Source organism: Phoxinus phoxinus, assembly GCF_949152265.1.
Source record: "Phoxinus phoxinus genome assembly, chromosome: 2".
NCBI classification, from domain to species: Eukaryota; Metazoa; Chordata; class Actinopteri; order Cypriniformes; family Leuciscidae; genus Phoxinus; species Phoxinus phoxinus.
Window position 1 is genome coordinate 2,654,243 of NC_136877.1, and position 17,504 is coordinate 2,671,746.

Genomic DNA, 17,504 nt, shown 5'->3' on the forward strand with positions numbered 1-17,504 from the left:
ATCAAAATCAATTCCATGATACGATGTAATTCTCTACCAAAATAATTTTTTTACTATATAATTCTCAAACTAAATAAATTTCATGATATGAGTAATTCTGAACCAAAACCATTTCCACAATACAAGTAATTGACTAAAATCTTCACCATGATACAATTTTTAACCACAGTAAGAAACGAAATCACAATAGTAATTCTGCCTGACATCAGAGTCGTTACTTACTAAAATGAAAGACACCCTATACTTCTCAACACTGCCGTTTAAATATCTGCTTATTAATTTAGAAAATGTTAAACTCACATCAGACTCTTTGACAACCGGTTATTTTTCACTTAAGACAGCCAATCATATCTCCACTGATGCTTAATAAGTACTGTACGCTCTCACTCAGAACATGACCATTATCTAAAATCTCTTAATGACTTTTGTACACTGAGATATAAGAATATGCAATCGCTGACCTTGTTGAATTCCTCCCATGAGTTGCTCCAAGTCCAATAGTGCGCCTTGTATTGCCCGATCCGCACTGCCATCATCTGGTTTCCACGATAATAGAAGATGGGTCTGTGGGGAATAAAATCACGTTTGAAAGTGCTTGGAGACTACATCAAATGTTGAGTAAGAGCATCTACACTCTTAAAAATAAAAGGGGGTTTTCACAGCAATGCCATATAGAAGAACCATTTTTAGTCCACTTTTTTTTTTTGGCTTGCTTAGTTGGGGACGTTTAATTTAATGTTCAACAATATTATTGATCTGACTGCATTGACACCATTATATGAGAACTGAACTGAGCTGGATGATGACATCACAGTTTCTCCAGAACGGCTATATATCTACTAAATTAATAACTTTACAGCACAAATGAAACATCACTGAACTTAAAGCTGGACTGTGACGCTATTTTCTTCCGGAAACAAACTTTGTTGCATTATTTTCCTGTTATCTCTGTAAATCTGCTTTGAAACAATCTGTATTGTAAAAAGCGCTATATAAATAAAAGTGTTCTTAAAGGTGCTATGTGTAGTTTTTCTACTAAAATTAATCCATTTTTAATCTCACAATAAAATGATCCACTTGGCGGGTTTGCGATTACCTCTGAAAGCAAGTATTCCTATTTTTATGTGAAGTCTCCGGGTCGGATTTGCCGCGAAATCCAGTGACGTGACGGAGACCTGCATGCGCGCTCCCGAGCGCCTCGTCTCTCTACTGACTTTGCTGTCAACAGCGTTGACACTGCAACTTTATGACATGGAGTCTGCTAATACTAAGAAACGACCTGCACAACACAGACTCCAACACAAACTCCACATAATAATAATAGCACGAGCACTCGCTTGTAAACGTATTGGTTGCAATCTGAAACATCACCGCTAGATGCCGCTGAAAACTACACATAGCCCCTTTAAGTGAAATATTTTAAAGTATATATTATTATTTCTTAGATGTGAAGAACACAAAAAATCTAAAGAAACCTTTTCCACTATAAAGAACCTTTAGTGGAATTGAAAGTTTCTATGAATGTTTAAGGTTCATTATGGAGTAAATGCCAATTAAGAACCTTTATTTTTACGGGTCTAACTACTTAACGTACTGAACGTTCTGAGATTTTAAATTAAATTAAATTAAATTCACATTTATGTATAGCGCTTTTCCCAATACACATAATTTCAAAGCAGCTTTACAGAAAATGCATGAGTCCACATTACAATTTACAGTGATCCAGTTATCAGAGGAAACTTAGTTATGCATTTCAGAAATGTACATATACGAAATCACAGTTAGCAAAACATTTATTAATTTAAACAATGTAATAATTAAAGGCAGAAACAATGAGCTCATTGAAGTACTGAATACTTGTTAGTTAACAAATGATTATGACATTTAGAAAAAATGACCGATCACCTAAAATGGATGTTTATACTGCATGTCTGATCAAAATAATCGACTGTGAATGGATGTGACGCTTGCTTTGCGGCGGTCACCTGTCGAGCAGTGAGTTGTTGAAGAGTACAGGGCTTAAATCGAGGCCATCAATGACACGGTCGTCTGGGGGAAGAACGCCGGCCACGGAAAGACTCGTACTGAAGAGATCCATCACACTGCCCAACTGATGGCTCACCTGAGGAACAAAACGCTTTAGAAGAGCCGTGCGGTGTCATGTCAGAGATTATTGAACATTATAACATGGCTCTGTGGAATACTTGATTCTGATTGGTCAATAGCGCCATCCAGCGGTATATTATTCCCAGATAACAATCGTTGAGAACAGAAACACAGGCTCATCCGGGTCACTGGAGTCAGCAGCGATATACGCTCGCAAGGAACGGGTTTTCTTTGTGGACGTTTTGTATTTGGTGAGCTAATGAAGTATTAAAACATGTATTTGTGTATAGGTATTTAATTATGCCATCCAGTGTCGTGGACTCGCTCTCTTGTTTCATACAAACGCAGCGGCGGCCATTTTGTGACTATTGTTTTGTATTGTCTTGTATTGACTATTGTATCTATTGTCACTGTGTGATTATGATACACAAACAGGTATGATATTAAAACAGTTTAATCTGAAATCAATATATCTTATCTCCATAATTATTTATGTGTTGAAATGCTGTGTAATAAGTGTTATGACTGTATATCTCTTAAATGTCCGTCTAGTTTGATCTTGTCGCTGAAACGGCTCTCCCCGCGGAGCTTTGCGTTTAAAGACCTGATCAAATATTTTGACTCCACTCAATATTTCGTGTCTAATTATTTACTTATGTGGCAAGTAGTCGTGTAATAAGCGGGATAATGTACATCCAGCCGGTGGTTCCCCCTTCAGGTGTGTGTGTGTGTGTGTGTGTGTGTGTGTGTGATCATCACCCTATCTGGGGTTTATTCTGAGATAACAACCGGCTGGATATACATTATCCCTTACATAACCAATGATTTGGCTCATTTGCATATTCATAGAAACACGTATAATAAATAAGGCAAGGGTGTCGAGTTACATTTAAGCTATTTTAAGGCATAAAATATTTTTTTCAAGGACAAACTTTTAAATATGTCATATTGGTGATCAAATATTAGTTTTAAGGGATACAATTATTGACTACAGGGGGACTTAAAAAAGTGTTGTTTTTTTTAACGAGTTTTGAGCAGCTCGTGAAGTTAGGGCTGTGCAATTAAACATAATTTATTTTCAATTTCGATTTTGGCTTCAAACGATTAAGAAAACACGATAAAAAACTATTATTGTGCAACATTTCATTCCTTTTCTCTAAAGCGGGTCAAATCATGTACCATAACTGTTGTAAAAAAGTATATATATTACAGATTTAACTGTTGCATCGAAATTGGTAGCAAGACGTGTGATATTTCACTTGTTCATTTGTATATCAAAGCAACCTAATTCCCAGCAAAACACTTGATATTTACAAGTGAAACTCGAAAAATTAGAATATGGTGCAAAAGTTCATCTATTTCAGTAATTCAACTTAAAAGGTGAAACTAATATATTATATAGACTCATTACATGCAAAGTGAGATATTTCAAGCCTTTATTTGTAATAATTTTGATTATGGCTTACAGCTTATGAAAACCTTTGCACGATAGTATTCAAATTTTTCGAGTTTCATCTGTATATAATATCTCTATAGCCTATATATATATATTCACTAATGTGAAGAGAAAAAATACTGGTGTAAGATTTTGGTCATCTCATCACGATTTGTGATTAAAAAAATGGTCAAAAATAATCATCATTATGATTTTTGCCATAATCGAGCAGCCCTGAAGTCAAAAGTTGTCTACGAGCTGAAGGTGGACGTTAAAAAATTACTGCTCAAAATTGAAGGCATGAAGTAGATTATGTGCAACAGTTTTGATTATTAAGAGGCCTTCAAATTATATATATTTTAAGTATGGGATAATTGGATAAGCGAGCACAATTATCTAATTTATCATAATTATGATTTTTGCCATAATCGAGCAGCCCTACGTGAAGTCATATGTTAAGCTGAATGTGGACGTTTGTATAAATTACTGTATAATAGTAGTAGCCTTTATTTATTTATTACTTTATTAATTCAAGAATGCTTTGGAATATAGATGTACGATTGGTCTTGTTTTAAAGAAGACATTTGGCAGATTTTTGTAGAAGTGAAATAAATTAAGAAAGTTAAACAGAAAAAAAGTTATAGAAGTTTGAGTTTATGAAAATGTAAACATTTTAATTATTCATATTTTATATAAAATATATATTTTCAAAACCTGGTGGACTCTAAAAATGCAAAAAAAAAAAAAAAAAAAAAAAAAAATCAAAGCCAAAAATCTGAACAAGTTGTGTTTCAAATGTTAGGTTGATATCTCAAAAATAAGCGTTCAGTGAGATTTAGTTTGGGCGCAGTACCACACTTCTCCACTAGTGGACATTACTGCCCATATAAGGGCGCCTCCATTTCAATATGTTATGAAAATATTCTTGTTGCAAATTGATAAATTACGGCTCCTCTGTAATTTATTTTGAAAAAATAAAATAAAATCAAAGTCACCAAATATGTAAACTAGAGATTGTAAGCTTTCAAATGATATATAGTTTGTCAAGATTAGTTTAGGTTTAGTATAGGATATTACTGTTTTAAATATGTAATGGCTGTGGCAATATAGGGGGTTAAGGGCCTTCAAATTTTACATATCAAATTATGATACAGTATGGGTTAATTGGAAAGCAAACACAATTATCTATCATATCACATAATCAATAGTCATAATATCAGCTGATCGCTAGTCAAAATGCTCAAAATTGTAATAAATCAACCCATGCAGCAAATCACACAGACCTGCACCAATGCAAACGCGTTTCTCTGTGCTTCTCAAAGCATGGCCGGTTTAGGAGAGCGGCGTGTCTTCAGTTCCCGCTGTAATCTGCGCTCGCAGGTTTATTATAAACCACACTAACATCTCTGTACACGAAGAGAAAGGCAGAGAGAAAGGAGAGTCGGGACAGAGGCCGCAACTGCAGCTTTATCTGTCCTCCCCAGTCCTGCTGCAAAAAAAAGCTTTATTTTATTTATAAACTTTGAACTATTTTCCGATAAAATGCCATTTTTTCGCTGTCATCCTTGATCTTCCATTCTATTCTCTCCTGAACGGGCCTTTGAGGGAAACGGCACGCTCACAATCAGATATCGCTATCAGCACTGAGCAGCTGGCGCGCACACACACACACACACACACACACACACACACACACACACACACACACACACACACACACACACACGCGTCGCCTACTTCAGCCTCCCAGAATTCCCTTCACCACTGCCAGTACATTCCATTATCTTCACTCTCAGGCTTCACACACACAGACGCTCCTACTGTACATACATACTTATACACACAGGAAAAGGAGAAATCAAAGGGAACAATTAATAAAGGTAACTAGCCGTTACCACCAGCTGCTCGTATCCAGCAACACACACACACACACACAAAACATGGGACTTGTAAAAAGGGGAAATGAAATTTCTTTATCTCCAATTCATTTCCTCTTGGTTCTCTTCTTCTCTGACGCTAGTTATCTGAGCAGACAGACCTGTCTAATGCACTCAGTGTGTGTGTGTGTGTGTGTGTGTGTGTGTGTGTGTGTGTCTGAGCTGATGAACACAACACCCCCCACATCTTTATTTTTACATTCACGACACTCCATCGGTGAAGTGAACCGTAGTTCGAATGCAGAGTCCGACCAAGTCAAGGTCAAGTCTCAAATCACGGTTTTGTTAATAGCGTCTCCTTAAAGGCACAATATGTAAGATTTTTATATCACAGTGTTATATATTTCTTTCAATTGTGTACTCATATTATCCTGAATGTGTAAATTCAGAGAAATGCAAAATTTTACATAGCGCCTTGTAACTTGTCGCCTGTCAATGATGTAACATCCGCGTTATCTCTGGTTTCCGCTTGCACTGCCGTAGTAACCATGGCGACTGCGTAATGTTTAGCGGGTTTTAGGGTTCGGGATAGTAGAATAAATTGACATGTACCGGTAGTTGAAAAGTTACAGTCAGTTGAATGTCTGTCGGGATCATCAAAATAAAGAGTTAGCAGATATTAAGACAGTCTAATACTATAATGACAACATGTAGTTGCAAAGTTACTTAGTATAATGTCTAAAGTGGACTATCAAAATAAAGCGTTGGCAAAATAAAAATGGGCATCAATGCCATTTTCAAACCCCACGAGGGAAATGGACGAGAAGATACACATATCACACAGAGCCACACTCGAGCGGGCAACATCCAGCCTGCCACCGCCAGACAAACATTAACAGTGCGAAACACCTGCTTATGAGACGCTGCCCAGACACCTGGCACATATCCCAGCATGCACCTCTCCCCCTCAGTTCTTTATCCGGCACGCCTGGCATATTCAGATACTGAAGCCCTCATTACAGCTCAATCCAACCTCAGCAAACACACAAACAGATTAGCCGCTTAAGACGCTCCCAATCCTCCAGTCCCCCGTGCTATCAGGACCCCGCACACCCCTCAGATACGGGCTTAGCGCTCGCTGCTCCAGAACACCCCCACGCCACAGCCCCGTGGCACCGCTAACCCTAATACAATTAAAAGTCATTTGCGGAGCGCACAGCTTCGGCGGATCAGGGAAAAGGGAGGGAGGGAAGGAGACCAGAGCTGGGAATCAAAAGGAATTTAAAGGGAAAAAAAATCGACAATATTTCAAAAGGAATTTGATGGTTGTCCTGAAAAAAGGTAAAGTTTAAAAAAACAATATTACTCGGTTCCAATATATATATATATATATATATATATATATATATATATATATATATATATATAAAATCATAATCATATATATATATATATATTTATTTTTACTTGCCATAGATGGGAATCAAAGGGAATTTAAAGAAAAAAAAAATATTTCAAAAGGAATTCGTTGATTGTCCTGACAAAGGTAAGGTTTAAAACTGACCTGAACGTCGTAAGTATGATTTAATTTGGCCGGAAGCTAGTTATTTTACTTTATAAAGTTTTAAATATGAATGTTTTTCCTACACAAACTCATCGTTTTATTTCAGAAGGCTTTTATTAACCTCCCCGAGCCTGTGGAGCACTTTTATGATGGATGGATGCACTTTTATGATGGATGGATGCACTTTTATGATGGATGGATGCACTTTTATGATGGATGGATGCACTTTTATGATGGATGGAAGCACTTTTATGATGGATGGATGCACTTTTATGATGGATAGATGCGCTTTTATGATGGACAGATGCACTTTTATGATGGACGGATGCACTTTTATGATGGATGGAAGCACTTTTATGATGGATGGATGCACTTTTATGATGGACGGATGCACTTTTATGATGGACGGATGCACTTTTATGATGGATGGAAGCACTTTTATGATGGATGGAAGCACTTTTATGATGGATGGAAGCACTTTTATGATGGATGGATGCACTTTTATGATGGATGGATGCACTTTTATGATGGATGGAAGCACTTTTATGATGGATGGATGCACTTTTATGATGGATGGAGTCACTTTTATGATGGATAGATGCGCTTTTATGATGGACAGATGCACTTTTATGATGGACGGATGCACTTTTATGATGGATGGATGCACTTTTATGATGGATGCACTTTTATGATGGATGGATGCACTTTTATGATGGATGGATGCACTTTTATGATGGATAGATGCACTTTTATGATGGACGGATGCACTTTTATGATGGATAGATGCACTTTTCTGATGGATGGATGCACTTTTATGATGATGGATGCACTTTTATGATGGATAGATGCACTTTTATGATGGACGGATGCACTTTTATGATGGACGGGTGCACTTTTATGATGGATAGATGCACTTTTATGATGGATAGATGCACTTTTATGATGGACGGATGCACTTTTATGATGGACGGATGCACTTTTATGATGGATAGATGCACTTTTATGATGGACGGATGCACTTTTATGATGGACGGATGCACTTTTATGATGGATAGATGCACTTTTATGATGGACGGATGCACTTTTATGATGGACGGATGCACTTTTATGATGGATAGATGCACTTTTATGATGGATAGATGCACTTTTATGATGGACGGATGCACTTTTATGATGGATAGATGCACTTTTATGATGGACGGATGCACTTTTATGATGGATGGATGCACTTTTATGATGGACGGATGCACTTTTATGATGGATAGATGCACTTTTATGATGGACGGATGCACTTTTATGATGGATGGATGCACTTTTATGATGGATAGATGCACTTTTATGATGGACAGATGCTCTTTTATGATGGACAGATGCTCTTTTATGATGGACAGATGCACTTTTATAATGGACAGATGCACTTTTATGATGGACAGATGCACTTTTATGATGGACAGATGCACTTTTATGATGGACAGATGCACTTTTATGATGGACAGATGCACTTTTATAATGGACAGATGCTCTTTTATAATGGACAGATGCACTTTTATGATGGACAGATGCACTTTTATGATGGATAGACGCACTTTTATGATGGACGGATGCACTTTTATGATGGATAGATGCACTTTTATGATGGACGGATGCACTTTTATGATGGACGGATGCTCTTTTATGATGGATAGATGCACTTTTATGATGGACAGATGCTCTATGATGGATAGATGCACTTTTATGATGGACAGATGCTCTTTTATGATGGACAGATGCTCTTTTATGATGGACAGATGCTCTTTTATAATGGACAGATGCACTTTTATGATGGATAGATGCACTTTTATGATGGACGGATGCACTTTTATGATGGACAGATGCACTTTTATGATGGACAGATGCACTTTTATGAAGGACAGATGCACTTTTATGATGGATAGATGCACTTTTATGATGGACAGATGCACTTTTATGGTGGATAGATGCACTTTTATGATGGACATATGCACTTTTATGATGGACAGATGCTCTTTTATGATGGATAGATGCACATTTATGATGGACAGATGCACTTTTATCATGGATAGGTGCACTTTTATGATGGAAAGATGCACTTTTATGATGGACAGATGCACTTTTAAGATGGACAGATGCACTTTTATGATGGACAGATGCACTTTTATGATGGACAGATGCTCTTTTATAATGGATAGATGCACTTTTATGATGGATAGATGCACTTTTATGATGGACAGATGCACTTTTATGATGGACAGATGCACGTTTATGATGGACAGATGCACTTTTATGATGGATAGATGCACTTTTATGATGGATAGATGCACTTTTATGATGGATATATGCACTTTTATGATGGACAGATGCACTTTTATGATGGATAGATGCACTTTTATGATAGATAGATGCACTTTTATCATGGATAGATGCACTTTTATGATGGATAGATGCACTTTTTTGAGCTTCAATCTGTTGGTTGCAATCCACTGCCATTATAAAACTTGGAAGGGCCAGGATATTTTTTAATATAACTCCGATTGTATTCGTCTGAAAAAAGAAAGTCATATACACCTAGGATGACTTAAGGGTGAGTAAATCATGGGCTAATTTTTATTTTAAAGTGAACTAATCTTTTAATGTTTAAAGGCCCTTGCAAACTAAAGAAAGTTGTGATGGAGCGTTTGAACAGATAGTAATGTGTTTTGAGGGTGTTGAAAGCGGGAATACAGCGAATTGGAAAGTACATTTGGGACTTTTTAGTGAAATAGTTTGGGATCATTCTCACTGTGCCAGCAGGGATTCGTCCAGGCCACCAGGCAATGGCTGGTTCCCTCATCCCACCTTCAAATGTAGTCTCTTTCCCACAGAGAAACGGGCCGTTGCTGCCACCTGAGGATGAAAACAGACAGAATCACAAACTCAAAGCCTCGACTGTGGAGGGCAATTCATCTCTGACAAATCATCTTTACTACAAAAAATACCCATGACACAAAGAAATTGAATAGGTGTATTGGGAGCGTACATGAAAGATGAGTTGAGAGAGCAGAACGCAGGGGTGTTTTAAAGCTTGACATAACTTGTCTTAAAAATGGGACGCTTATAGAACAAGACACTGAAAAACAGCTAGACACAATGCATTGTTAAAAATGTCCACCGGCACATGTGTACAAAGACCAATAATGACAAAATAGCACATTCAGGCCTGCGAAGACAAATGAACCTGAGCCTCCTCTAAAAATGCATTTAGAATAAACAAAACAACCAGATTTGGAGAGCAATAACTAATGACATTGTTCATTTAATTGCATTTTATCAATAGAATGAAAGTAGCTCAGAGAAACAAGCCAACTTTTTTCCCTTAACACAAAATAATAATAATAAATGACACATAATGTGTAAAATCACACATACATGTCATATATATATATATATATATATATTCATTTATTAAATATAAATTAATAAACTGGTGTAAAATTGATTAAATTAATTACATTAAAAAAATAGAAAAAGTTTTTTTAAGTGCCGCTATTATGCTATTATAAAGGTTCCTAATGTAATTTTGGAGTCTCCTACAATACATTTACATGCATCCAAGGTCAAAAAACACTTTTCTTTTCTTTTTTTTACTTTTCTCATAATATACATTGCAGCATCACCTCATTTTCACCAAGAGTCTGAAAACGGCTCGATCACGGATTCAGTCTCTCTAAACCCCGCCTCTCTGAGAGCTGCTCTGCTCTGATTGGTCACATGGCCTAGTCTGTTGTGATTGGTCAAACACGTACAACACATGTCAGAAACCAAACGCTCATTAGCATATCTGAATTTAAGCTCCGGATCTTCCTCTGCACTTGATGCACAGTGATGCGAACAGTAATGACGCCGTTGTTTTTTTTCGTATAAATTCCAGCGCGAGTCTTCTCGACATGAACAACAAGAACCAAACTCTTCCAGTCTCAGATACACTACAGTGTTTGAGGGCGGAGCTAAGAGACGCTGTTCAGCCAATCAAGACCACAGACTGGAATTATGCAAATTTGTTACGTTGGTTTGTAATAGGAAGTGAGACTGGAATTATTGACGACTCGTTTCAACAGTTCAGAATCGATTCTTTCTTTTAGGAGACAATACATTTGCACTTTGATCTTTAAACATTCACAAACACATCACACAGGCACTTTTACACAATTAAAAATTCAGCTTTCTCATACATCACCACTGATTTGAAGCTCTTTATCCAAATCAATTATTTTAATTCCCTAACTATATAAAAAGCTGGCAACAACTCTGATAGGTGTGTTAATGTTAGTCTGAATGGTTTCGCACTTTGTCTCGGTCCAGACATCACCGCTGCCCCGTTATCAGAAGTGAAGAACACAAATGTGTTGTTGTGGATTCCCAGACTGACCAGTCGTTCCAGAATCTGGCCAATGCTGTAATCCAACTCCATCACGGCATCACCATAACTATAAGACACACACACACACCTCAATCATTAAATTATTACACAGTTTAAATTAATAACCTTTTTCGCTAACTGTGGTTTTGTAAATGTGCATTTCTGAAATATATAACTTCAGATCTGATAACAGATCACTGTAAATTGTAATATGGACTCATATATTTTCTGAAATGGTGTGTATTGTGTATTGTAAGCGCTATACAAAATACATGTGAATTGAATTGATTCACACCATTAAAAATTACCCCAAATAACCTTCAGTGGGTCTAACCCGGACAGCATAACAAATTCTGTCAAATTAGCCCACGTTTGAAACCTGTGACAGATGGATGTGATATATGGAGGAAGATAGATGTCTGGGATATAGATGTGCGCTGGTTATAAAACTTTAAGATGTGGCGTGTCAGGCTGAATCCCTCCACTGCCAGCACCTGGCTAATACCTCTCAGCCTTGATCCATTCCTCTGTCAACACAAACCTCATTTAGCATTCTGAAGGAACGTATGCTTACTGAAGCCTCGGTATTCAAAAGCACTGGACTGAATACTAAACAGCTGCAGACAAGACTACCAATGAAGCCTCCGGCACTCATTCTTGCCTCCGAGCAGGAAAAATAACATCTCATTAACCAATCATTTCTATACTACAAAACAGGAATGCACAGAAGCAGAATTTTTGTCCAAAACGATAATGAGTTATGTAATCAGATTACTTTTTAAAGTAACAAGTCATGCATTATTTTTTAAATTTACAATAAAATATCGGGGTTACTTTTTCAAACAAGTAACTTAAGTCGATAACCGATACATTGGCAAATAAACCTATAGCAGATACTGATAACTGAATACCGATATTTCTTAATATTTAAAAAAAGCAGATAACCGATATATTGGCTGATAAACCTATAGCAGATACTGCTAACCGATAATTCTTTAATATTTAAAAAGCCGATAACCGATATATTGGCTGATAAACCTATAGCAGATACTGATAACCGATAATTCTTTATATTTAAAAAGCCGATAACCGATATATTGGCTGATAAACCTATAGCAGATACTGATAACCGATAATTCTTTAATATTTAAAAAGCCGATAACCGATATATTGGCTGATAAACCTATAGCAGATACTGCTAACCGATAATTCTTTAATATTTAAAAAGCCGATAACCGATATATTGGCTGATAAACCTATAGCAGATACTGATAACCGATAATTCTTTATATTTAAAAAGCAGATAACCGATATATTGTAAAATCAGACAATACAATTTTGAATGCATATTACAAAACATAAAAAAACGTAATTATTTAAATTATATACTTTAAATTATTCCAAACTTTTGACCAGTAGTGTAAAGTATTAGCACACCTTTTCTATCCAAGCCATATTATTTGAAGTATCATTCATGTGCGTATCACAAACATGCAAAATAAGTTATACCGTGCAGTTTTAATACTTTTTTATTCTGCAATTCTTACTTACCGCTAGGGTGGCACGATATTGAAGAAAAATGTGAAAACTCATTAAATAATGCGATATTCGATATGCGATACAATAATGCTTTAAGTGTGTAAAATAAACTTAAACTATCTGTAAAATATATTTTAAATTATATAACCTACATACGTGTTTTACATTCTTTTTGTGACAAGAAAACATCCCTACAGCTTCTGGAAGTGAACATCAGTGTTTTGCTGTCGCATAAGAAGTGTTATTTTAACATCAGTGTAACCCACGGGCTTCAGGGCTTCAGGACGGCCTACATTAGGGTCATTAACAACAGAAACTCAATAATCAGATGTAAAAATAAAACACTGCTTAGTGTTCACTGTATGAATTAGATATACACTGATTCTTATTAAAGCTACAGAAGTTATTCAGCCGAGAGCAGCGAGTGATTTTCTCTTTATCTTTTGTTCATGACCCCAGTTATTGCAAGATTTCCATTGATGTGTGGTATGTTAGGATAGGACAATATTTGGTCGAGATATGACTATTTGCAAATCTGGAATCTGAGGATGCAAAAAAAATTAAACATTGAGAAAATCTCCTTTAAAATTGTGCATTTATGTTCACGATTGTGCTGCATTCACTCACAAAAATACATGTTGTATATATTTACGGTAGGACATTTAAAAAATATCTTCATGGAACATGATCTTTACTTAATATCCAAATGATTTTTGGCATAAATAAAAATAGATAATTTTGACCCATACAGTGTATTGTTGGCTATTGCCACAGATATACCCGTGCGGCTCCAGACTGGTTTTGTGGTCCAGGGTCACATATTGTCCAGCCCTACTTACCGCCCCCTCTGACTCTTTCCAAGGAAGTGTTTTGAGGCGTAAACCGGCGCGTGAGTTGCATCTGGAGCCCAGTAGAGAAAGAAGGGCCGCTGGGCCGTGGCTTGCCGAGAGATAAAGTCCAAGCCTTCCTGGAGACAGATAGAATCAAAACCAACATCAGCCACATCCCACAGTGCATCTGTCCACGACTGATCCGCACAAATAAACATTAATCGAGCCAATGAACAGGAAAACTCACCTCCAGATAGATTTGTGTGATGTTGGATTCCCCAGTTTTCACATTAATCTCAAACTCTTCGTAATACCTGCAAAATACACAGATCATCTAAACGTTCTGCTTCCTGCAGATCTAATGAGACCATCACTACAAACTCATTTCAGCACCATATGAGCTCTTGTTCCAAATGACAAGCTTCCTAAACCAAGTGCTGCACCAGGGTGTGATTAGGAAGTGAGTTTGAAGAGGTAAATTGCGAGATTGTGTCTCAGAAGACACACGCGTTGTGAGAAGGAGCTGAGGCGTGGACTCTCTTATGCTCCGGCTGTTCCAGGTGTCCTAACACACCGCTAACGCAACCCGCCATCTCTTGGGTGTACACGTGTGTGTTTGTCTGACCAGACTCAAACACGCCACGCTGATTAAACCCACTGCTAAGCGCAGAACTAGCCCTATCGCCAGAGCCAATGACCCAGAATGCACAAACAGTATGGGTGTTTTTGGAAGGAACAAATAGGCAGAAAATGAGATGCTACACTGCAGCTGGTACAAAAAGAGGAAAAGGGAAATTCTCTTCACCAAACAAATGCATTCATGTGAAGGAATACAAGATTTTTACACTGTCTGAAGAAAATTTGAGTGATGCTCAGCGTTGCCAGAGTGGCGATTTTCCCACACAATTGGGCTACTTCGAAAAACGAAAGAGTTTTTTGGGCTACTTTTTTAGGTGCTTGATTTTTAACTCCTTCCCCGTCATTGGCGGAATTTTTCTGGCTTTCCGCGATTTCACTGTTATACGGTAGGGGGCGCTATTACGAACCTTCAGAAAGAGTAATGAATCTCCTGATCAAAAAACAGGTGAGAAAACAGAAAAACAGAAACCAGCAATAGCATATGTAAGCAGATGCATATGTAAAATAACGCGATCATCAACATTAAAAATCTTCTTCCAGCCTGTCCAGTTAGACCACCACGGCCAGCAGTGAGTGCCATCCAACCATTCCCTTCAGTTACCGCTCTCACACGTACAGATGCCATAGAGATGAGGGCTTTTTACATTTGCCAAAAATATAACTGTATTGGGGGGGTTGTTTGCCCAGGTGAGAAAAAATAGCAGCAAAGTAACGCAACTCATTACTTTACATAAAAGGTAACTAAGTAATGCAATTAGGGTTTTTTAGGGAGTAACACAATATTGTAACTGCTTTGCTTTTAAAAGTAACATTCCAAAATGCTGCCGTTACGTGACATAATGGGCAATTTGACAAAATATAAAGTAGGGATGCACCAATATGAAAATTATGGCTAATACTGATAACCGATATATTAGCAGATAAACATAGCAGATACTGATAACCCGATAATTCTTCATATTTAAAAAGCCGATAACCAATATATTGGCTGATAAACCTATAGCAGATACTGATAACCGATCATTCTTCATATTTAAAAAGCAGATAACCGATATATTGGCTGATAAACCTATAGCAGATACTGATAACCGATAATTCTTTATATTTAAAAAGCAGATAACCGATATATTGGCTGATAAACCTATAGCAGATACTGATAACCGATAATTATTTATATTTAAAAAGCAGATAACCGATATATTGGCCGATAAACCTATATCAGATACTGATAACCGATAATTCTTCATATTTAAAAAGCAGATAATCGATATATTGGCTGATAAACCTATAGCAGATACTGATAACCGATAATTCTTTATATTTAAAAAGCAGATAACCGATATATTGGCTGATAAACCTATAGCAGATACTGATAACCGATAATTATTTATATTTAAAAAGCAGATAACCGATATATTGGCCGATAAACCTATATCAGATACTGATAACCGATAATTCTTCATATTTAAAAAGCAGATAATCGATATATTGGCCGATAAACCTATATCAGATACTGATAACCGATAATTATTCATATTTGAAAAGCAGATAATCGATATATTGGCTGATAAACCTATAGCAGATACTGATAACCGATAATTATTCATATTTGAAAAGCAGATAATCGATATATTGGCTGATAAACCTATATCAGATACCGATAACCAATAATTATTCATATTTGAAAAGCCGCTAACCGATATATTGGCTGATAAACCTATATCAGATACTGATAACCGATTATTTTTTATATTAAAAAAGCTGATACCCGATATATTGGCCGACAGACCTATATCAGATACTGATAACCGATAACTCTTCATGTTTGACAAGCCAATAACCGATATATTGGCTGATAAACCTATATCAGATACTGATAACCGATAATTCTTCATATTTAAAAAGCCAATAACCGATATATTGGCCAATAAACCTATAGCAGATACCGATAACCAATAATTATTCATATTTGAAAAGCCGCTAACCGATATATTGGCTGATAAACCTATATCAGATACTGATAACCGATAATTTTTTATATTAAAAAAGCTGATACCCGATATATTGGCCGACAGACCTATAGCAGATACTGATAGCCGATAACTCTTCATGTTTGAAAAGCCGATAACCGATATATTGGCTGATAAACCTATATCAGATACTGATAACCGATAATTCTTCATATTTAAAAAGCCAATAACCGATATATTGGCCGATAAACCTATAGCAGATACTGATAACCGATAACTCTTCATGTTTGAAAAGCCGATAACTGATATATTGGCTGATAAACCTATAGCAGATACTGATAACCGATAATTCTTTATATTTAAAAAGCTGATAACTGATATATTGGCCGATAGACCTATATCAGATACTGATAACCGATAATTCTTCATGTTTGAAAAGCCATGATTTACAGGATGTTGCTATGCGGTTTCTGAGGTGTTCTTAGCAAGCATTATGTCTGTACCTCACCTTCCCTTCATTTCAGAGTTGTTGTAGACGGGTATATTGGGCCGGAGGCTGTCATTGTAGGGGCCGAAATGGCAGTTCGGGGCACCAAACCATTCGTCAAAGCCACGCTTCAGAGGCAAGTATTGAGTTCTGTGGCCAAGGTGCCTGAGTTAGGAGATAAAGAGGAAACACACTTATAAAGACGGCAGGTATGTTCAGAAGTAAATGAATATGCAATATGGAGTATGTACACTGTGCAGAAAAATGTACATTTTATCAATACAATAATTTTCAGGATTCTTTGATGAATAAAGTTAAAAAGAGCGGCATTTATCTGAAACTGAAAGCTTTTGTAACTATATACACAACCATTTGAAAATTTTAAATCAGTAACGATTTTAAATTCTACAATAACGCAATAAATTAATATTTTTATTCAGCAAGGACACAAAAAATTGATCAGAAGTGACAAAAAAGACATTAATGTTGCAAAATGTTAAATGCTGTTCTTTTGAAATTCATATTCATCAAAGAATCCTGAAAAAAAAACTCTGCGGAGATAGAAGTTTTTTCTGGAATTGAAAACGCATTCAACAGTTTGAAACGTGTCACTTTCCTTCATCATATTCTATTATATCCCATA

At 36.5% G+C, this 17,504-nt stretch overlaps 1 protein-coding gene across 1 annotated transcript in view; it reads right to left on the bottom strand.

Moving 5' to 3' along the window:
* galns (galactosamine (N-acetyl)-6-sulfatase) overlaps window positions 1-17,504 on the bottom strand; it is a 54,321-nt gene that overhangs the window by 30,299 nt on the left and 6,518 nt on the right. Inside the window, exons 5-11 of the mRNA XM_079638118.1 lie at window positions 16,883-17,026; window positions 14,013-14,079; window positions 13,775-13,902; window positions 11,324-11,463; window positions 9,780-9,883; window positions 1,986-2,122; window positions 462-564 (exon numbers count right to left, since the gene is read on the bottom strand). Of these exons, the coding sequence (XP_079494244.1) occupies window positions 462-564; window positions 1,986-2,122; window positions 9,780-9,883; window positions 11,324-11,463; window positions 13,775-13,902; window positions 14,013-14,079; window positions 16,883-17,026 (823 nt within the window). The remainder of the gene's footprint in view (window positions 1-461; window positions 565-1,985; window positions 2,123-9,779; window positions 9,884-11,323; window positions 11,464-13,774; window positions 13,903-14,012; window positions 14,080-16,882; window positions 17,027-17,504) is intronic.